This window comes from Alternaria triticimaculans (assembly GCF_023758025.1).
Source record: "Alternaria triticimaculans strain BMP 0046 chromosome Unknown scaffold_7, whole genome shotgun sequence".
In the NCBI taxonomy this organism is placed as follows: domain Eukaryota; kingdom Fungi; phylum Ascomycota; class Dothideomycetes; order Pleosporales; family Pleosporaceae; genus Alternaria; species Alternaria triticimaculans.
Genome location: NW_026055964.1, coordinates 659,811 through 681,638, shown reverse-complemented (window position 1 = coordinate 681,638; position 21,828 = coordinate 659,811). Strand labels below are relative to the sequence as shown.

The following is a 21,828-nucleotide window of genomic DNA, read 5'->3' as shown; positions in this document are numbered from 1 at the left end:
TATCCACTAGACTTCTGTTTGGCGCAAGAGGAAAGAGCACGTAAAGAGAAGAAGAGGTTTTGGGGAATGCGCATATAATGAGGTAGCTGCTTCTAGAGTTGGTAGTTCCTTCCTCCAGTCTGTTGACCACTTCGTCATCTCACCAATCGTCACTTCTTAAAGTCATCAACGGTCGACCACTGCAAGTCTTCTCTCAGTCCTATCACCACTTCAGACTCACTCTCAAACCAAGTTGTCGAACTCGCAATAGCTTCATAGCAATCATATACCCGTGCTGGTCGCGTTCCCATATCTCAATCTCTATTTCCGAACCTCAGCTTTGGCAAGAGCAATGCGCACCCAACACATGGCAGTGTGGGGAAGCAGGAACGCCATGTCGTTCTGTGCGACTGTGACTCCCACGAGCTTCGACTGCCTATCGGCATGCTCGCAAGCACGGAGCGCGAACGCCATACTATGAGTATCGTACTACCATCAACCTACGCGAAGAACTCTGAATCTTTCGCCAACGTCTGTCACCTACACCACCAATATCATTTCTTCCTCTATCATGGCTCTGTAAATATACGCATCGCGCAAAGGGGAGACACAGCAGTCTATCGCTATCACAAAAGGCATGAAGACGAGAAAGAACAACCATGTACCGCTACACTTCCGCACCTCCCTCCCACCACTCACACACCTACCTGCATCCTCCCCTCTACCCTCACAGACTCACCTCGAGATCCTACGACACAACTTACATGTCCAGACCCTACCCGTACACAGAACCACGTCGCTACAATTCCTACTACGAAACTACGTACGCACGACCCGGCACATCTCACAGACCAAGCACTTCATACCGACCCTCTCAAACAGAATATTGGAGATACGTCAAACCAGTTCAAACACAGCAGCCAGAAAGACCACCGCGCAAGAGCAATCTCAAGAAGACGGAGGGCAGACACGTTCATTTCGATCTTCCGCCTGCTCAGGGGACGTCGAGCAGGACGGTCAGGATTGCAGAGGAGGAGAGGCAGAGGGAACGGGAACGTGTTAGGGCGAGGGAGAAGGAGAGGGAGAAAGATCGAGAGAGGGATAGAGAGAGTAGAAGAGAGAGTAGAAGAGAGAGGGAAAGGGAGAGCAGATACATACCACCACCACCCCGACCCCCCATACGGCACGACGACACTAGCGATAAGATGCCTAAGAAGCAGTACGCCACCTACTCCCACTCCTTCGAATACGACTCCCAACTCCACCACCGAGAACGATATCGTTCTTCCACTCCGCCTCAACGGACCACTTTACCTCGCTCTACTTCATACCACACCCACCAATCCTCCCACCCTCCCCTCCACCAACCCACCTACCACACACCCATCCCCGCAACCCCAACCGTCTACATAATAACCTTCGCCACGGACCTCACACCTTCAGAATCCACGCGCGCCTCCCTCCTCTCCTCCCAACTCCCCATCCGCACCCCACCAATCCCACACCTTTACACCATCGACGCGCGCACCGTCCGTCCACCCTCACCCTCTCTATGCCGGGAGTACTCAGGCGTGAGTCCACGGATCCAAGACATTGTCATGGAAGACAGTGAGGCGAGGTATGCGGCGCGGAAAGCCGTGGAGAGGGTAGTTAGGTTTGGGGAGCGCGCTAGAAGCAGGGATGGTGGAAGGGGGAGGGAGATGGAAGTCAGTCTGAGTGTGTGTTGTCACTCTGGTACACATCGCAGTGTAGCGATTGCGGAACGCATAGCGCAGTGTGTTAAGAGTGAAGTGGGGAGGAGGGGATGTGAAGAGGGTGTGAGGGTTGTGTGTCGGCATGTTCATCGGGTCAAGGGACGGAGGGATCCTTTTTGATGGGGCTGTGTTTGTTTGAGCTGTGAGAGAAACGGGAGTAGACGGAGAGTGCTGGGTTGTAAATTGGATTAGAGAGCACAGGGGCATGTTGTGATAGATGGTAGAGAACAGTGCGTGATACCCTAGACTATTGGACACGGGGAAATTGGAATTGGAACTTCGTATTCATTCTTCTTACATGATCCTTATAAAAAGCGCTATACTCCTAAATCGGCTGTGTGAACCCAGTTCATGCAGCCAGATACATATCGATACCCAAAACCTCTCGATCTCTTTTGATATCGTGCCGTTCCCCTCAATCTTCTTTTGTACATTCCAAACCTTCTCTCTTTTCTCTAGGCAGTCTTCTTCTTCCCAATGCTAGTATCAATGCTACCCACGACCCACGTAACAGCAAACACGGCAAACATGCCCAGAGTAATAACAACGGGCTTCCGGTATCCAGCAGTCCAGGGGTAGTCGTACGTGACAACGAGGTCACGGTCTCTGAACTCATCAACCAGGTTAATAGCCGTGAGTTCGAGTGTGGTGCGGCCGAGGGTATCCATGAAAGTCTTGTGGAGGCTAGTTTCGTTGCTGACGATAGGCACAGTGGTGGAGAACTTGACGTTCTTCGCGCCTTCGGGGAGGATGACGCGCAGGTTTACGCGGCCGTAGGAGATGCCTTCGCCGGAGCGGGGGCCCTCGAGGAAGGGCACTTTGAGCGCGTAGGTGTCGCCCGTGGAGAGCTTGCGCAGGTACGAGGATAGGTCTGCGTTCCAGCCAACGCGGAAGCTGTACTTCCAGGTTCCGAACACGGGGTAGCGCGGCTTCAGTTCCAGAAGGGCTTCTTTCTTGCCCGGGCGGAACTTGGAGGTCGAGACGTTACCGATGTCGTCGGTGAAGTAGGGGTCGACGGCGCCGGGGGCGAGGGGCAGAGCGAGGCCCTTGAGGGCGAAGGTGGGTGGGTTGAGGTAGGACTGGCGCTGCCATTCTACGCGCGAGAAGTGGTTCTTGAGTCCTGCGCCTTGGTTGACGAGCCAGTAGCGCTCCTCGGATGCTAGGTTGCCGCCCCAGTGCGAGACCTCGATGTCGCGCTCCAGCAGTGTCGCGTGGGTGACGGGCTTGGTGAACTCGTAGCGCACGCTTACGGCCTGCTGGGCGCCTGCGGGCACGTTGTTGTAAAGACCGTATGTGAAGGTCGAGCCTTGCTTCTGGGGGTCGGCGGTCTGCTCGTCGTTGAGCTCCGAGGGAAGGCTCGTGTAGTCTGGCACATCGCTGTTGGGGAACTTGACCTTGGTTCGCTGCTTCTCGGTGAGGTAGGCCGAGGGTGCGTATGCGCTGAAGTCGTATTGAATGTACTGCTTGTCCGTCTGGGCGATCTGGGCGGGGACGGGCTTCAGAGCCGAGGCGATCGAGTAGGAGATGCTGATGGTTTGTTGCGCCTTGGGTGCGAGGGGCTCGGGGAGGTGGATCTTGTAGAACTCGACGGAGCTGTCCCGGTCAGTCTCGACATGTAACATCAATCGCACCATTGCCTACCTCTCTGCATCAAAGCCCACCACCTCGACCTTGAAGATGCCCTTCTCAGCCGCCTTCTTGTCTCTTACTTCGAACCCTCCAACTTTGGACAATGTGCTCGAGTCGAATGGCAGGTAGTATTCTGATTGCGCCTTGTCGTCAATGTTCTCGATTATGACATTGATCGTCTCCCTGACGTATGCCTTGTCCAGGTTCGTCGTCCGGACTAGGTTGGCATTCTTGAACACCTGCGGTGGTGTAAATGTGCTGGGTAGCACTTGCTTGGATAGCAGCGGTTGTGACAGGTTGAGTTCGGCGCTCGCGAAGCTCGAAAGCGCTGCTATGCAGCTCGTAAAGAGGAAAGACCTCATTGTTGGACCAGCAGTCAAGCTATCCAGTCATGTATGAGGTCGGTGGTGAGGGAATTGGGTTGGCTGGCAGGTTGGGCAGTCGGTGGTTACGCGGCGGATGTTGCGTCGTAGGTGTTCTCTTCGGAGTTCCCTGGCACCTCCGCGTCTTGGCGCGACAGCTCGAGCTCACCCCTCCATGTCTAGCTTTCTACCCACCCTCACTCTCTCACGTCACTATGAGACTTCTAGCACGTTCATTTGGTAGGCCAAGGATATCTGCCAGTCGCAATGGCATTGCGACTGCATCGGGAAGGCGCCATTTGACCAACAATGGCTTCTTCCGTGTCTCGGAGGAGGTGCGCGAAGCTCTACACTCCAAAAAGCCCGTCGTCGCGCTGGAGACGACAATCTACACTCATGGTAGGATTGAAAGATATGCGTAAGCGCATCGTTTGCTAACTCACGTGACAGGCTTTCCCTACCCTGAGAACGTAGCCCTCGCATCCCTCCTCGAAAGCGTAGTCCGAACGAATGGCGGCATCCCAGCTACTATTGGTATTCTAGACGGTGTAGCACGTGTAGGCATGGATCCAGAAGAGCTGATCAAGCTGGCTTCTTCTGCTGGTAATCCAAACACAATGAAGCTCTCGCGACGAGACCTCGGCTATGTATGCGGTATGCGACTGACCGACAAGTCCTTCAATGACGGTACAACTATATCAGGCACTATGCTGCTCGCTCACCTCGCTGGCATTAAGATCTTTGGAACAGGTGGCCTTGGTGGGGTTCATCGCGGCGCTGAGTCAAGCATGGATATTTCTGCCGATTTGACAGAGCTCGGCAGGACTCCGGTCACCGTTATCTCTAGTGGCTGCAAGAGCTTCCTCGACATACCACGGACGATAGAGTATCTTGAGACCGAAGGCGTAGGTGTAGGCACCTTCGCCGATGGACGACAAGGCAATGTAGACTTCCCTGCCTTCTGGTCGAGGGACAGTGGAGTCAAGAGTCCCACGACCATTGCGGATGAGATCGAGGCGGCTGCTGTCATATGTGAGTCTTCAAATCCCCTTCTTGTTCCATTACTAATACCATTTAGATGCGCAACACGCACTCCAAATCTCATCTGGTCTCCTCTTCGCCAACCCCGTTCCTATCGATTTCGCTATACCCAAGGATGAAATGGATGTGATCATCGCCGAAGCTCTGAAACAAGCTGAAGCAGCCAACATTTCCGGCAAAGACAACACACCCTTTGTGCTTGCTAAGATCAAGGAGCTCAGCAAGGGCAAGAGTATACCCGCCAACAGGGCCCTTATAGAATCGAACGTGAGACGGGCCACCATCGTAGCACGAGAGCTTGCCATACTTGAAGCAAAGCAGGAAGAAGCCCAAGGGTGAGCCAGCACTCTTGTTGCTTAATGTAGACTGGCACTGATGTAAGTATGCTAGACGAAGTTCCTCTTACTTCACTCCTGTTCAGTCCAGTCCCGCTTCTACTATGGGAGAGCAACTGAGTAATGCACCTCCATCACCTTCTGAGCCTCCTTCAACTCCCGTTACCTCGATCTCATCCACGACCGAGTCTCAACAAGTCCCAGATGTAGTCGTTGCAGGTGCCCTCGCGGTCGACTTTTCGTGTGACTATGCTCCGTTTACAGCCTCTACGAGCCAAACAGAACCACTACCTCACACCTCGAACCCAGCAGTCATCACCCAAACACTGGGAGGCGTAGCGCATAACATTGCGAAGGCCTCTCACCTCCTAGGCTCCTTTGTCCATCTCCACAGTGCCGTTGGCGACGACCTGAGCGGCCGCGCAGCCCTCAGCCAGCTGCAATCGGAAGGCATGCCGATAACCGGTATCAAAACCCTCCCAGCCCCATCCCGGACAGCCCAATACGTCGCCATCAACAACACGAACAAAGACCTTGCCCTCGCCATGGCAGACATGTCAATCTTAGAAACCATCCCCATCGATACAATCCAAGAACTCGCGGCCAGCATCTTCACCACCACCTCTCCCCGCCCCAAAGCCTTCGTCACAGACGCAAATTGGTCGTCACCCGCTCTACACACCTGGCTCCAAGCCGCCCGTCACCCCGATACAACCACGATCTTCGAGCCTGTCTCCACGGCAAAGGCGCTGCGTATATTCCCTTCCACCTCCACCACCACGGCCGCACAATCCATCTACCCCACCCCCCTCGTCGACATCATAACACCAAACACGTACGAACTCACCGCTCTCCACGATTTCGCCGCCCAATCCTCCCACTTTGAATCCCCAGAATGGTTCGGTGTGATAGACGCCCTGGGTATACCCAACGGCGGCTTACGCGTCCCGCTAGCCGTCACCGTAGGAAGCGAACTAGTCGACCAAGGCATCCCCCAACAAACCATCAAACTCTTGCCTTTCTTCCCTACTATCCTGACGAAATTGGGGAGCAAGGGCGTGTTGATGACGAAATTGCTCACGAGCGATGCGGAGGAGTTGTATGATGAGGGGGAGAGGGGGTATGTGCTTGCTAGGAACCTTTCGTCGATGGATTCGGCTGGTGGAGATGGGATGGGGAAGGGCAAGGGCGTTGGGGGTCTTTACGTTAGACTGTTTCCGGTGGAGAAGGTGCTACAGCCCAGTGAGGTGGTTAGTGTGAATGGGATTGGCGATACGTTTTGTGGGGCGGTGGCGCATGGCTTGGGCAGGGGGATGAGGGTTAAGGATGTTGTCGCGTTTGCGCAGAGGGCGGCGGGGGAGAGTTTGAGGAGTAGGGAGGCGGTGGGGGAGGGGTTGAGGGGGCTGAGGCTGTAGGATGGCAAGGCGGGCATGGTGGGAGATCTCCTCCTGTTGATCTACATGAGAGAGACACGTAGTTCAAAGATACTGTATCTACAAGGCTGCGATACAGAATGCTATAGTTTATCGGCTTTGTGATCGCATGACTACCTGCTTTGACCGATTCAAACACATACACACACACACACACACACACACACACACAGAGAATTTCACACCATCACATCTCCCAGCAATCCCACAACGATGACTAGTCATCTTCCAACCCACCACTTCCAAGCCGAGATATCGGATTTTGACCCACGGCAGAGGATTGGGAGGAGCTCTCTCCATGGAGCGGTTCCATCATCGTTTGTTTTGGATACGCGAGCTGCTGGAGCGGGATCTCATCGAAAGGTGCAAGAGCCATTTTTGGAGAGAAGACCCCAGACCATGAGTGTGAATGGTGGGGTTTCTTTTTGGAAAGAGAGAGGAAGTGTGTTGAAGAAGAATGAGTGTGGATATGGGGTTTATATACACGGGAATTGAGTCATGAGGTCAGCGACGTTGGATTTGGAGGTAATAGTTTGAGGTATTATCGCAGACTCTGCAGAACTCGCAGAGACATAGCCCTCTGCGTAGGAGTTTTGGTCTCTCGCATAAAAGTCCTTAAGCATACTTTCAGTAATGTGTCTTAGTTTCGCACTTGTATCGGGTGATGCTTATAGTTTTTGTGGGAACTGCACAAACATCGAAGAGGTAGGAGAAGCTTTGGGATGTGAGAAAGTGGGAAACCCTGGGTTCTGTCCATGGTTGAGAATGTAAGATACTTCAGAGATGCTCTCAATGGGTCTTTTTGCATTCTGGTTTTGGTCGCACGAATTGTCTTCTCGGATTCTCATGGTTAACTTGATAGGCTCTTTTTGTTCGGCGAGGAGATCCTCAGACCATATAAATGGTGTCAATAGATTTTAGAAAGTAAAGAAAGAAGTGTTGTAGAGAAAGAACCGTTGAAATCTGGGGTTTATATACAGCTGAAGACATGGTCACAGCGCAGTGCTATCTCAGAGATTTGGTCGCTCTATGCGTATTTCAAACTCGACGCTCTCAGCCACATGGATTGAAGTACCTCGTCTTTCCAGGACGAACACATGGCTCTGCTCTGGCTCTGTTTTGGAGATACAATAGCTGATACCATATGCCACGGTCTCAAACTCATCGTACTTCTCTCTGGGCGGTTTGGAAGGGAGGAGGAACATCAAATGCTCCAGGTACAAGTTTTGGAAAAGAGAGAAGAACATAGAAACCTTCGCATAAGAGTTTTAGTAAACTCAAGAAGCTGAGTGTGATAGAGTACAGTAGAGATAAGCGCGAGGGTATTTATATGCACGGCCGCGCAACTAGAAGACACCCATATATAGCAGCGAATGAGTTTTCGGTGTTACAAGCTCGACACCCTCAGCCACATCATCATACTCAGTCGCGATTTTTCGGACGCACACATGGACTTGTCCAGGATTTGTTTAAGAGACACTGTATGCAATGCCAAATCTCATAGTCTCGAACTCATCTTGTCTTTATGTCGGCCTTTTGGAAGGAAAGACACATGTCGCGGAATTTGAGTACGTTTTTTTGGAAGAAAGAAACCATGACTCAGATTCGTACACTTTTGGTAGACTCTGGAAGAGTGTGTGGTAAATAAGAGCAAAGGTAGCAGCGGGGGTGTTTATATACACGGCCGCCAAGCCGCGAGACACCACATGTGAAGTCGTTATGTACATCTTTGGTGCTCTAAGCTTGACGCTCTCGACAGCATCCGATGGTCGGAGACCAGTATTTTGACGCGCGCACTGCGATGTTTCCAGTTTGAGCGACAATCTAACCGACATCAAAATCCAGAGGCTCGACTCCATCCTCGATGACGGCGTTGGTTTCAGGAAAGACAGCACACAGCCGTATCTGCAATGAGAATAGTTCTTGGAAGGACAGAAGACCATCAAACATTCCCACATTGTTTTTGAGAGGACGTAAGAACAGGATGAAGCGGGAAGAGGTTTTCCCAGATGCAGGGATATGTCTAGTCATTTATTCGGCGACCTAGCTGATGCGAAATCCCGGAGGGTCAGACTCATAGTCTTGGTTGTTGCGCCTTTGAGGAAAGAGGGCATCACAGACATTCTTGTCTGATGTGGCTTTTTGAAAAAAAAGGAGAGGACCATATGCATGTATTGATGCATCTTTTGAAAACCCAAGAAGTAGAGTGTGATACAGAAGAATAAAGGTGTTGCCAGTGGTATTTATACCCGACCGCCCCATGCAGAGAGAAAGCTCATAGCTCATCACTCTCCACTTTTAGGTATTCATACGATACATCCCGCACTCATCTCCGGCATAAGATCGTTTATGCCCTTTTTCAGATTGCAGCGATACATTGTGGGCATATGTTCGCTCTTGTGCCTTTTCAGCAGAACATTAGAATGGCTGGTGTCCTTTTGTGCCACTTTCAGGCCGTCGAGCAGGACATTTTCGATGTTGTGAATCCTTTTGGAGAGACTCTCCAGGCCAGACAGGACATTGGTAAAATTGGATGTAGTTTTGATCCCGAAGGATAAAGTAGTGGATGATAGGAAGAAGGTAGCAGAGACGCCAATCGAGAGTTTATATACCCCGGATTTGCTGCGGGAGGAGGAGAGAGCTGCACTCCATGGAGCATTTCAATCGATGTTTTGCAGTAGGGACGATCTTCGCAAGTCCCACTCGTCCTCGACCATAGGAACAGTTTTTCATCTTTTGAGAGAAGCACACACCATTCTCTTCTTTCACGTCATGTTCTTGTTTCTTTTTCTTTCCGCTGTTGTGATCCCCAGCGTAATGCCGCAACATGCAATATTCCTGGTAGTTTTTTCGGTCGCTCCGACGAACGCGCCATAGTGACCTTAAGTCGCATTTTTGGTAAAAGAGGAAAAGGTTTTGAGGTAGATGATAGAAGAGAGAACTAAGAGCGAAGAGGCGTTTATATACTCCCCAGCCAGTCTATACAAGCGCACAGGAAGCGGAGACGCCGGAGACCATGCGGCGTATCAGTGGCGTTTTGAATATTTCGGTAATGTTGTGAAGACCTCCGCGATCGCTTCATCCTGTGACAGATTCGATATTTCGAAGTTCGCACAAGTCATGCCGGGTTTCCGTAGATGTTTTGTTGACGCGGAAGAGAACATGTAGTGGTTGAGACATCTTTTCAGAGGCGCGCACATGCCATCGCTATAGCCTATTATGACTTTTGGTGCTCACAGCCGGACACCCATGGAGGGTTCGATGAATAAGTTTTGGAAACACGAAGTAAGAGTTTGTGGTGTAGAAAGGAGAAGCAGAGCGAACTCTGAGGTGTTTATATACCCTCACACCTCACATCTCACTAGCGCGTAGTACGTCGAAGACGTAGAAGACCCGCAGGCCATTGGCCATGCGTATGCTCATTGGAGGTTCCGAGTGTGCAAGTTCTCACAGATTCCTCTCTCATAACATCGCTAGCTGCTAGTTTCTCGTCTCCATCTTTCTTCTGGATGGTACTTTTGGTAGTTTTTCGCAGGAAGACTCGTCATGGTACGGACTTGAAGAAGATTTTGAGTTCTGCAGAAGGGAGGGAACAGACTTCGATCATCTTGACCCTGACTTTGAGGGAGACCGAAGCATGGATGCGTAGGAATTCCATTTTTGGAAAGAGCGGACAGAGAACCATGGGAGTGTCGTAGCTTGCTTTTGGTAAATCCCGAAGGGAATGGTGGTAATGAGGAAAGAAGAAGAGGATCGGTAGGTAAGATTTTATACCCGCGCTTCTTGCTACTCCGCATGAGTGATGGCTCAAACCAGACGCTCCGCAAACGAGATCATGGCCGGCTTCTTTTGTCTTTTAGTGAATGCACCACTCTCAGTCTCTCTCATATCTCCAACTTTTCATCTTTTCAGAAACATCGTCAGCGACAAACAGATTTTCGAGTGAGAGACCGGAAAGCGGAGAAGAGAGACATTGTCCTTGAGCCATAGGTTTTTGAGAAAGAAGGAGCAGAAGAGCCATAGCTCGTACATCCAGTGTTTTTGTAAAAGCCCAAAGGCATGTAGAGTGATAAAGACAAGAAAGAGGTAGAAGAGGGGGTTTATATATCCATCCACCTGCTCAGCCGCTATTCCAAATTCGTTATACGGATTGGAAGCAGGAGGACGGACAGCCATATGCAGAATGCCGACCTGTTTTGGTACGACAACCCCACTCTTACTCTCTCCATGAAAAGATCCTTGATTGTTTTGGTAGACGCAGCGAGAGCCACTCCATCATCTTTTAGTGTGCGCTTTTCTCGCACAGCCATCATTTTCTTTGTCGTCCTCTTATAGCACAGCCATGTCACTCTATCTCGATCGTTTCAGACACTGGAGGAGGATCGCACAGGACAGACTCCATGCAACCTGAGCATCTCTATTTTGAAGACGAGAGAGACAATCCATGTGTCCTTCATCTCTTGTTTTAGAAAAAGGCGGAGAAGACAGCGGACTCCATAACATGTTTGAATAGATCTTTCAGTAGAAAAGAAAGCCGAGGAAGCGAGACACTCCATCGCAAGTATGTATGTGAGTTTGAGAGGAAGCGCGGAGCAGACATGGCAACCCGGTATCCTTGTTTTGGAGAGCGCGAGGGAGAGACACTCCATTTCGCGAATATCTGCGAAATTAGAGAAAGGCAGAGAAGCAGACAGACTCCATGCAAGCTTTGTCATGTCTTTTTTTGTGGAGAGAAAGGCAGGCAGACACACTCCACTTTTCGGTTCTCAGTCAATTCTGGTGTAAAAGGCGAACAGAGAAGCCCTCCCCCTCATGGTTCGAGGCTTGCAGATTTTTGGAAGAAAGAGCAGACACACTCCATATTAGCTGCTTTTGTTGTTTTTGGTAGAAGCACAGTCAAGTGCGTAGGATAAAGAGAAAAGAAGTGCAGTCGAGAGAGGGGTTTATATACCCCAACCCCACTCCTCTCTCCTCTCCATCTTCGTTGCTCTCTGGTCTTTCGGCAAATAGGCGGTGGAGTACGAGCGCACCGCTCATCTATGATGCCATCAAGTGCTTTTGATGTGGAAAATCCGAGAGAGTCTGCTCTCATAGGTTCAATAGAGATAGTTTTTTTGGCAAAGAAGGAGGAGCACACCATGTCGGAGATTTGTACATGGTTTGGTGTTTAGACATGTATTCAGACATGTCAGTTTTTAGATTTCCGGCGCCGAGGAGACCGCACATGTAAATACCATTGCGTACTTGTGGAAAAAGCGGGAAAGAAGCGCACATGCCGCTGTCGTCTTGCAGATTTGGAGAAGAGTCGGTGAAGAGCGCACATGGACGCTGCCACCATAAGATTTTGGAAAAGCTGGAGAGGAGCGCACATAGACAGCTTTGTTGCGTTTTGGAAGAGCCGGAGAGGAGCGCACATGCTTGGCTTTGTACGATGTTTTTGGAAAAGCGGAAGAGGAGCACATAACGCACTTGTCTTTTGCTTTTGGAGAAAAAGAGGAAAGCTTTTGTGATACAAGAAGAAGGGTGAGGAAGGTAGGAGAGGGGTTTATATACGCATCTCTCGTTCTAGCGTCATGGTGCGCTAGACCCAAGTAGCCACTGGACTCGTATGCCTCTGCCGTCAACCACCTCGGCATGCGCATGATTACATGAGACGAACGTGGATTTTGCACAGGTAAAAGCGATAGTCATTCACTAACCCCCTACTTCTCCTCACCCAACTCCCCATCCTCCCCTCCCCTCACCATACTCGCATCCTTCAATCATACACCCCCTCTCCACACCCAAAAACGCTCCAAGCAGACTGCCACCCCGCATCCCACATCGCTCATCCCAAGGCCGTGAAAAAGAGACTCCCCATCCACCCATCCATCCGCCCATCGCTCAACAATCAAAACCAGTGCCCAAGCCCATCCCGCTCATTCCAATCCCTCATCCCCAAATCCCAATGAATAACAATAAACCTTACAAGCTACTGCCACAGACCAGTCCAGTCACGTGCACACGTAGCGTCGCATACCCAAGCAAGCCCAAGCCGCGCAAACCAAATCGCACAGTGCCAAACCGAGAGACAGGAAACCCCAAAAGAGAAAAACGCAGAGCGCCCAAAACCCGAAAAGGCCGCTCAAGAGCGAGCTCCCTTAAACGCCGTGAGAACCCAATTGTTTGACCTCGCAGGGTCTCCATTCGCGAGGTCTGAGAGTGTGATGTGTGAGTGGTATCGAGATACTGAGGTAAAATAAGGTGAACGCGAGATGAGGTATCGTGAGTAAAGTATAGAGAGTTCGCAGCCACCAGGGCGGTTTCGAGCGCATGGGATCGTATGGATATGTATTGGAGTACGCGCGCGCGTGTGTGAATTCGATGACGATGACCGAGAGGAAGAGATATGCGGTTCGCCGTGTTCCTTCGCCGAGGATGCAGGGGTGGTCGATTAGGATGGATAGAGATAGGTGTGTTGCGTGGATAAGGTAGTGAGACTCGGTATTCTCGGTCATCGTCCGTCGGTGTTTGTAGTGAACGGCGCGTGCTCGTGGTCTGTTGTTGTGGTGTTGCGTGATTGTCGTCATACTGTAGTTAAGTTCTTGATACGGCGACTGCGCACCCCTCAAGAAGGCGCCATACCCTCAATCGCCCCTTTTTCAAACTCTTCCAACCGCTTCAACTTCGCATCGAGCTCCGCGAAGATATCGCCCATATGACACGCCTGCTCGAGCAGCGGTGCACTGCCGAATGGCCGCATACGGTGGCGTAGAGCAAGGGTGCTGGCACAAGACTATTTCCCGCATTAGTAACCGTCCCTTCAAACCAAACAAAGACAGTAAAACATACCTCGATCCTCGAAATCTGATGCTCAACAAAGTTAATCAAGAAACGATCGGTAATCTCGCCACCCCGGCTCTTCATCCTCTCCAGCAACGCCGTCTCTGGCGGTTTCAATTCAGAACAACCCGGGCTCTCGAGCGAACTGCACAGCATCTCCAGACGTAGACTAATATTCCAGAGATCCCAGACATCTTCCGTGTCGATAGTGAGCTGACTCCCCGCCATCTTCTGACCAGCCGTAGCCTCCTTCTGCTGCTCGACGGGTTTCTGTTCCGTCTGGCGCTGGACCGCCAGCCGACTAGCCAGCGAGTGCGGATACATGAGGTAGATGTACTCAGGGTTCTCGAGACCTTTAAGACGGCGTTCACCGAGGTCTTTGACTTCGAAACCTTGGGAGCTGAGGGAGCGGAGTTCGCCGCGGATCATCTGGCTGTTCATGTCGTCGCCGTAGGCTTCTTCGGATCCGGCGGAGTTCTTACGGTCGCCTTCAATGTGCGTTTCGAGGAGCCGTTGGATCTCGGCGATGAAGTCGGATGAGACGGTGATTTGGCCGCCGTCGGCTACGGACGAGATACGTGAGGCGCGGTTGACCATGGGTCCGAAGTAGTCCATGCGCTTCGTGACGGGATCGACTTCGCACACCGGTGTGCCCCAATGGATACCCATGCGGACTGAGAGACCACGGAAGATGACGTTACCATCCGGATCGACCACTTCCTGTCCATTGACGCTGTTGAGAATCTCTTGCGGCCACTGTACTTCGAGAAGCTGGCTCTGGATCGTGAAACACCACAGCAGAGCTGATGTCACAGTGCGGAAAGCGACCATGAATGCATCACCTTCTGTCTTGACCTCGTACCCACCAATAATGCGTAGTTGTCGGCGCATAAGCTCGTTGTGCATCTTTATTGCAGAACGCATAGCAATCGGGTACGTCTCCCACAGTATGGTCGAGTTTTTGATATCCGTAAACACCAGACTGACTTCGCCCGTTGGCGCGTCCACTTCGTTGTCGAGTCGAGCGAGCTTGGAGTCACCGACCAGGTTGCCCTTCTTTCCACGTCTGCGCGATGCGCCCCAGTCTGGATCTGCACCAGGTGCGGGTATGAGGGACATGCTTTGGGTGCGGTACCGGGCACGTTGTTTGCTCTTGAGATCACTGACACCAAGCAACATGACCATGATCTTGTTCGTCGCACCAAAGGCAATAGCCAAATCGCGCAGTTTTTGGGCGGCGACCATCAAGTCGTTGCGCTCTGATCGTGCGACATCAACAGCGAAGTCTGGAGTGAGGTATTCCCAAAGTTCTCGCGAAGCTATCAGGATCATCTCATCTGTGTCGCCAAGAGTAAGGTTCATGATATGCGGCGATGCGATGACTGATGGCGACATTTGAACGTATCCAAATGCTCTTGATACCTCGAGCATGTCGTTGAGTTTACCCTGCCGCGACACGAATCCGCCGGCTTCTCGTATCCTGGATCGCTCACTTGGCTCAGCGGGGTCGTGTTTCCTGGTAAGGATCTTGTGTCCTCCTTCCGAACGGATCAGAAGGGCTTGCGCATCGCCAACGTTGGAGATGTAAAGCTCCATCTCTTTCAAGAACAGTACTGTCGCCACACTTCCCGATGTCAGGTCGTCGTCACTAAGGTCAGGTACTGAATTGCGCGTTTGTGTTGACGGTGCAGTGAGTCCGTTCTTGTCCAGACCCTGACTTGCAGCGGTAGCGAGTTCCTTGTTGAGGCCAAGGTAACTTCGTCGCAAGGCATCTGACGGCGTTTCATTCGGTCGCAAACGGTCGAGCTCATCGGCGAACCGATTCTTGAACTGGTCGTACAAGTATTTGGCGATTTTAGCTCCGCCCCCCGCAAGCGGCTGTGCGTCAAACAGACCCAACAGCTGTTCGTCGTCGTGGCTGCGGAAGCGGGGCACAACCATGTCCATTGTCGAGATGTGTTCATTGCGACCCAGTGAATCGGCCATACCATACGCCATGGTACCCACAGCCGAACCCGCAGTGCGCACTCGCCGGTCCTCTGACTGTTCAGGAACCGAAGGAACCATCATCGTGACGTCCATAAGCCCAAGTACGCGAAGATTAATCAACGAGCTGAAGTCGGTCAGGTCGCGCCCTTCTCGCATACTCATGCCGCCGCCACTGTACGAGCCGCTGGGTTTGATCTCGAGACGCTTGTTGCCTGACAGATTCAGGTATCGGAGTTTGTGATTCCAGTTCCAATTCCAGTCATATGGCCAATTCGACACGTTGTATTTCAGCAAATTGCTAGCCACATCAAGAACAGCCAACTGTGCAACCTTGCCAAGTTCGGCCGGCAGCACCTGGAACTTGTTGTTGTTGATGTGAAGGACCTTGAGCGAGCCAACTTCCTCCAAGTCCTCTGCAGGTAGAGACGTGAGGTCGTTGCCCGACAGGTACAGCTCTGTAAGATGTTGCCATCGTCGGATCGTACGAGGTGGTACGTCATAGATGAGGTTGTATGCCAGATTCACAATTCGCAATTCGGGGAGAAGACATAGTTCATCAAACACGTCGTCGTTCAGCCGGTTGTCAGCCAAGAACACGTGTCGAAGAGAACCCGCAAAGGTAGTCACCAAGCGACTACTAAGGCTGGAGTCTTTGCGGGACATGGGTGTCAGTGTCCCTTCGGTGGGCGCGCGAGACGCTACTGATGTCTTGCGCGCCGTGCTTGAAGTGTTGTATGACGCCATCGACCCCTTCCGTTGCGAAGAGGCAGCCGACGAACCAACACTCAGACCTCCTGATGCTTGACTAGGACGGCGATTCTGGAAGTCTTCCAATTTTCCCAGCTCTTCGTAACTGGGACTTGATGTCAAGCCCGGTGTAACAAGCGCAGGCGCTCCGTCTACTTGAGCTTGTTCCCCATTTGCTACTGGTGGAGGTGATGCGCCAGGTTTGGGGAACGTGGTAAGGACGTTGGACGACACGTTTAGCGTTTCTAATCGGCGAGCATACCAAAGCTCCTCGGGAAGCTTGGGCAGATTGTTCTCGCGCGCGTCCAGATAGCGAAGCTCCACCAAGCGACCGATCTCGGCAGGCAAGTCATCCAGAGAGTTTCGAGCTATACTGAGATGTTCCAGCCTGTACAGCTTTCCGATGTTGGTCGATATGGACGTGAAGTGGTTCTTGTCGAGGATGAGCTTAGTGAGGCCAGTCAGTTTGCCAAACAGATCCTCAGGTAATTGCGCTAGTTTGGCAGACGCAAGATTGAGGGCGGTTAGTGTTGGGGTGGGCTGAGTGAGGCCGAAGCGTGTAACTGGGTTGTGGTTCATGTGCAGCACACGGATCTTCGGGAAATAGCCTTCAAAGGCCGAAATAGAGTTGTGGCCGATCATCAAGTACTCCAATCGGGGCAATTGGGACATGACATCCATACTATCAAGCGCGTTGAACCGCACGTCGATTTCTCGCAGGTTGACCAGATTGCTCAGTGTTGGAGGGAAGCTGCCGGTTAATTTGTTGTTTGTCGCCCAGAGTCTTTCTAGACATGTCAACTGGCCAATCTTAGGCAAGCTCGATATCGAGTTGAAACTGATGTCAAGATCCACCAGTGTCCGGACTTCGCACAGGAAGTCGGGGAATTCGTTCAAGGAATTCGAGCTCAAGTTCAAACTGCGAAGCGCGCGATATTGTCCAAAGTAGTGTGGCAGTCGCGTCAGCCCGTTGTTGGAAAGTCGAAGCCCTTGCAGACTTTGTAGCTTGTGCAATTCAGCACGGTCAAGAGACTGGAGGCGGTTGTTCGAAATATCCAACATGGTCAGCCGGCTAGCAAGACTCAGACTGGGCGGTAGTCGTCGGGCGTCATTACTGGTGTACTTGATCTCCCTCAGATTGGTGCAAGCAAGGATAAAGTCTCTAGGTACGTCAAGTGATAGGTTCCGCGACAGGTTGAGCGATATTATCTCTGTCGCTTTTTGGTAGAGCGTAATAGGAATGGTGATCAAGTTCCGACCTTGGAGATCAATGTGACTGAACTTCTGCATCTTGCTGAAACCAGGATCCCGTTCCAGACTGGAGTATCCGCTCATCTTGGCAGGGAGGAAGGTGAATCTGCAGAGGTAGCTGTTATCTTCCCTTCCGACATCTTCGAGGCGGTCCAGATCCGTATATCCGGCGAGTTCCAGCAATCGCTTCTGGATCAGCAGCGGGCGCTCGTTACTTTCCAGTTGCCGTGAGGTGTCATGTTTCCGCATCACAATGTGGTAGTTGTCCAATTCGTCCTGCAATACGGTCTTCTTTCCTAGTATTTGTATGATTTCCTGCACGGTCGTGTTCAAGGTAGCTGATAGCGTCGCAAAAGTTGAATCGACCCTGAAGATGCGCAGACAATACGTCTTATTGTCGCTCTCTTCCTTGGAAGGCGTTGTAGTCTCGTCGGCGTCTCCCAGCTTGTCCATCTCGTCCTTCATGCGCTTCACGGCCCAGGAGTCTGGCGCGTCCCACGCCGCGGTGCCGTCGTCATCGGGTCCTGGTACGGAGATGTCTTCACCGAGGTTCGGTGGCTGCTTTGGCACCTCGCCTACAGGCGGTGTCATCGGCGGTGCCTGTTGAAGATTCACAATGCCTTCCATGTCGTCCAGATTTCTGTCCAGGAAGAAAACAGCATCGTTGCCTGCTGTGCTAGCGATATTATCGTTAGGGTCCCGTCCCGTAGGCTCGTTAGGAATTGCGCGCTTCTCTTTCCGGAAGGTAGGCAAACGGTGGTGAGGCGCTCGCATTCTCTGTTCCTTGGCTGCGCTCTCAACACCATTGTTGATCGCCTGCTGCTTCGCCATGGTGGCCTGCCGAGCCGGCTCTGGCCTCGCGGATCGTGTCGTGTTGATCGAGGGATTCAGAGAGGTGGCGGAGGCGGTTCCAGCAGCGACCAGACTCTTGAGGGTGTCTCCCGGTAATGTGCGATCCTTGTCCTTGTCCTTGCCTCGTAACCGCGCGAAGAAACCGTGTGACGCCTTGTTGGTGCTGGGAGACCGTTGCGCTATTCTATCATCTCTTGTCATATCCGAGTATGAGCTTGGCGTAGGACTCGACGGCCGTCCCAGAAGGCTTGTCTTGGAAGCGAAGGCGGAGCTGAGGGCCGAGGGTTGGTTCGGTCGGACGCTGTAGCTGGAATCTTCGCGGCTGGTGGTGGGGCGCAGCGGGTAAGGCTGGCTTATGTCTGCGCGTCCGTCTGGGGCCTTGTTGTCCTCCTTGCTGCCCTTGTGCCGGTGGCCAGTGCCAGGCAGTCTTACGTGCAGCTTGTGATGCGATCGACCCGATTTGGCAGAATGTTGCTCGGAGGAACGACGGCCGCCATACTCAGCGGGAGTGGGAACGTCCTGCGAGGGGTTAGTGATACAGGTCCGAGGTCGGCGGTAGAGTAGTAGGGCAGGAGCATGAGTGAGAGACGCAGTGCCTTCCTCTGGATGTGAACTAGACTCACCTTGGAGTCTTGGAACTCCCATGGCGTGACTTCCGAGGACGCCTGCGGAGTGCGTGGCCGGGAGCTGGTAGGCGAGGTCGGGCGCGACTGGTGCTTACTGCCAATTGTGTTGCTGAGGGAGTTGCCGCGGTTGCGCTGCGGCGTGCCCAGGCTCGAATCCGAGTTCTGGCGGTCGTCGGCGGGGAAGTCCTCTCCGAAGACGTTCTGCAGGCGTTTGTGGAAATTCCGGCCCATGCTCGACTTGGAACCCGTGCTGCTTACGGTCGTGGCGCTGGCTACCGACGGTCGTCTGTCGTCTTTCATGGGGAAGCCCATGCTGTCCTCTCTGGTGCCGGTCCCCGGGCGGAAGCCAGGCGACGAGACATCCTCGTTTGAATCGTTGAAGAAGCTGCTCCAGACGCTGTTGGTCATGTTGTTTCCGTTGGGCGCGGTGGACCAGGGCGCGACCTGTGAATTGGCGCTCGAAGCGGTGGGGGGATTGCGCGATATGGACGGCACTCGGCCTCCCGAAGTCTCCAGGACAGCCAGCTGTTTTCGGTGGTGGCCAAAGGCGCTCGGCGTGGGAGCGTCCCAAGTGGCAGGCTTGCGCGGGCGGTGCGAGGGGTTGTCTTTGGGCGGCGGAGCTGGGGGGACGGTGCCAGGCGATATCTCGGATTCCCGCTCGACACTATGGCGTGTTAGCAGGCGTTCGGTTGGCGATGTCGATGCACGTGTGGGAGTGAGACAGGCAAGACAGGCAAGACATGTCTCTTCCCGCGTCAAGACAAGACGAGGCCAGAGTCAAGGTCGAGGGCGCATAGCGCGCGCCGCCACCCCAGCCAGCGTCCATCTCGCACGGCACCAGACGCAACAACATACCGGGAATTGAGGTTCTTGTCCGTCTTGACGGTGACGGGGGTACCCCTCAGCGAACCCGCGCGTCCATAGGGCCGTATCGTGTCGCCCGAGCGCGAACTCCACGAGCTCTCTACCGAGCCATGGCGGCCGATGGTCTCGTTCCTCGTCATGGCGGCGGCGGGGGCGTGCAGGGTGTGAGTCGCGGCAGTGGCCCGCGTGGGCGGCGGGAGTGGTGGTGGGGACTGCTTGCGCAGAGTGGACGTGGACGGCTACTTCATCGAGGCGGGACAGCAGCGCGAGGTGTGCAACATGGGCGGCGGTCGGCAGCGCAGTGGGCAAGGCAGCGCAGGGCAAGGCGCGCAGCGAGGCGAGGCGGAGCGGGCGAGAGACTCGGGCTGTTTAGCGGCGGCAGACAGACAGCTGGAGTCGGTCAGGCTATGGTGGGTGGTGGTGCATATGGTTGTGAAGAATGGCTGACTACACCCTCACTGACACTTCGGATGGAGACAAGCATGGGGGCTCCACTTTGCTATGGAGAGCGGCATGCTTTGCCAACAATGCGCCACCTGCACCCACTCCAACCTTGGAACCGACCAAGCACTACGGGGTCCTACCGAGCCTCCGTGCTAGCAATACTCCAGAATACTACCCAGAACACTAACCCAGAACGACGACATCCCCAACCACACAGACATGTATGCTTTAGACAGTGCAGAAGATGAGACCTCCACCTCCTCTCCTCTCCTCCCCCACCTATTCCACTTTGCTATGGAGAGCGGCACACACTGCCAACAATGCGCCACCCACAGCCCACACCAACCCACTCCTCCTCCCTTCCCATCCGCTAACCCAGCTCCCACCCACGGAGCCTACCGAGCCACCAAGCACCCGTCCTAGATTTCCCAGCATACCAATCCTTCTCCGTATGCCCCCGGCCTAGACCCTCAAACCAACGACCCGGACGTCGCGCCGCATGCAGTCATATCGCGAACGACAGTGCCGTACTTTTACATTTCATCTTACATCTCATCTTACGCGCGTTGTTTGCAGCATATGCCGATTCCAGTTCCGCTGAGGTAGGTTAGGTCATGGCCCCGGTGCACCGAGCACCGAGAGCTTGAACCCCCGCTTTTTGGAGCCAAAGCCACCACCACCACTATCCTGACAACGACGACTACGACGACGACTACTATCCCGTCATCATCATCATCGCCATCCCTTGCTCCTGTCCATCTCTGCCTAACCATCCACATCATTGACATCGCATCATCATAGTACCGACACCCGTGTTTCATCCCAGAACTAACGCCTCAATAGTTTGGTTCAGAAGCGAATCCGACATTTGTGGCGTACACCGAGCCACTGCCTATGCTTTCGCCTGTTCAAATAGCTAGAGACATTCCTGTTTCATTATTCTCCGATGTTTGAGGGACGCTCGTTGGTTGTGCAGCCGGAGCTTATTTGCCGTATATCCCGAGCAGGCAGAACGTGCAGACCTCTTGTGCTACCACCGCGGATTTAAACATCGCGCTCATTCGTGTGTATGCGTGTATTTATACTTTTTTGCCTACTGCGCTTTGCTGCGCGAGATGCTGACGTGATGTGTATATCGCCGTGGAGGACGTCAATGAATGAATTGGCCCCAGTTCATATTAATCGCGCACTCTCTATTCCGTGAAGGAGTCAATAGCGCTTGCAGCACCAGACAACAGCATTTCTACGTTACGAGCACATACGCCCCTGGGACATTGATGACTGATCATGAAGGTGTGCACTGTAGTCACATGCTACCACTCGCACATGCTTCTTCCGGCAGCCAGGCAATCGGGTCACTCCCTCACGAAACTGGACATTCATATACGCCCCCAAGCATTGATGAGTGATTATGAAGGTGTCCACGGGTACAGTACACTATGTAATCACATGCTACCTCGCAGTACTTCTTTCGGCACCCGGCTCAGCTTATTCACAACAGACCACTCATAGCAACTTCATAGCATAAGAAGCAATCATTAACGCTTGTACGACGCCAAGTCTATCTCACACCCTGCATCCCTTTTTGTGTAGTGACGCACTTCTTTGCATCCGGGGGAGCTGTCTGTTCCCAGTACCAGAGTGCATGCTTCGTGGAAAACTGCCATAACGCAGTTTCCACGTGCCATGCAACTCATACT

General features: G+C 52.9%; 3 protein-coding genes across 3 annotated transcripts; 1 reads left to right on the top strand and 2 right to left on the bottom strand.

Moving 5' to 3' along the window:
* Positions 1–2,188: 2,188 nt before the first annotated feature.
* Positions 2,189–3,724, bottom strand: J4E78_005610 (uncharacterized protein; the record flags this gene model as incomplete). The annotated part of the gene is made up of 2 exons (XM_049366229.1): positions 2,189–3,326; positions 3,375–3,724. The coding sequence occupies 2 exons, from the start codon at positions 3,722–3,724 to the stop codon at positions 2,189–2,191; spliced, it is 1,488 nt and encodes a 495-aa protein (XP_049221955.1).
* A 215-nt stretch (positions 3,725–3,939) lies between these two features.
* J4E78_005609 (uncharacterized protein) lies at positions 3,940–6,515 on the top strand (the record flags this gene model as incomplete). The annotated part of the gene is made up of 4 exons (XM_049366228.1): positions 3,940–4,123; positions 4,175–4,756; positions 4,803–5,100; positions 5,495–6,515. 4 exons carry the CDS (start codon positions 3,940–3,942, stop codon positions 6,513–6,515), a joined length of 2,085 nt encoding a protein of 694 aa, XP_049221954.1.
* A 6,625-nt stretch (positions 6,516–13,140) lies between these two features.
* On the bottom strand, positions 13,141–19,824 carry J4E78_005608 (uncharacterized protein; the record flags this gene model as incomplete). Its single annotated transcript, XM_049366227.1, has 4 exons — positions 13,141–13,308; positions 13,365–18,713; positions 18,818–19,484; positions 19,676–19,824. 4 exons carry the CDS (start codon positions 19,822–19,824, stop codon positions 13,141–13,143), a joined length of 6,333 nt encoding a protein of 2,110 aa, XP_049221953.1.
* Between the last annotated feature and the right edge of the window lie 2,004 nt (positions 19,825–21,828).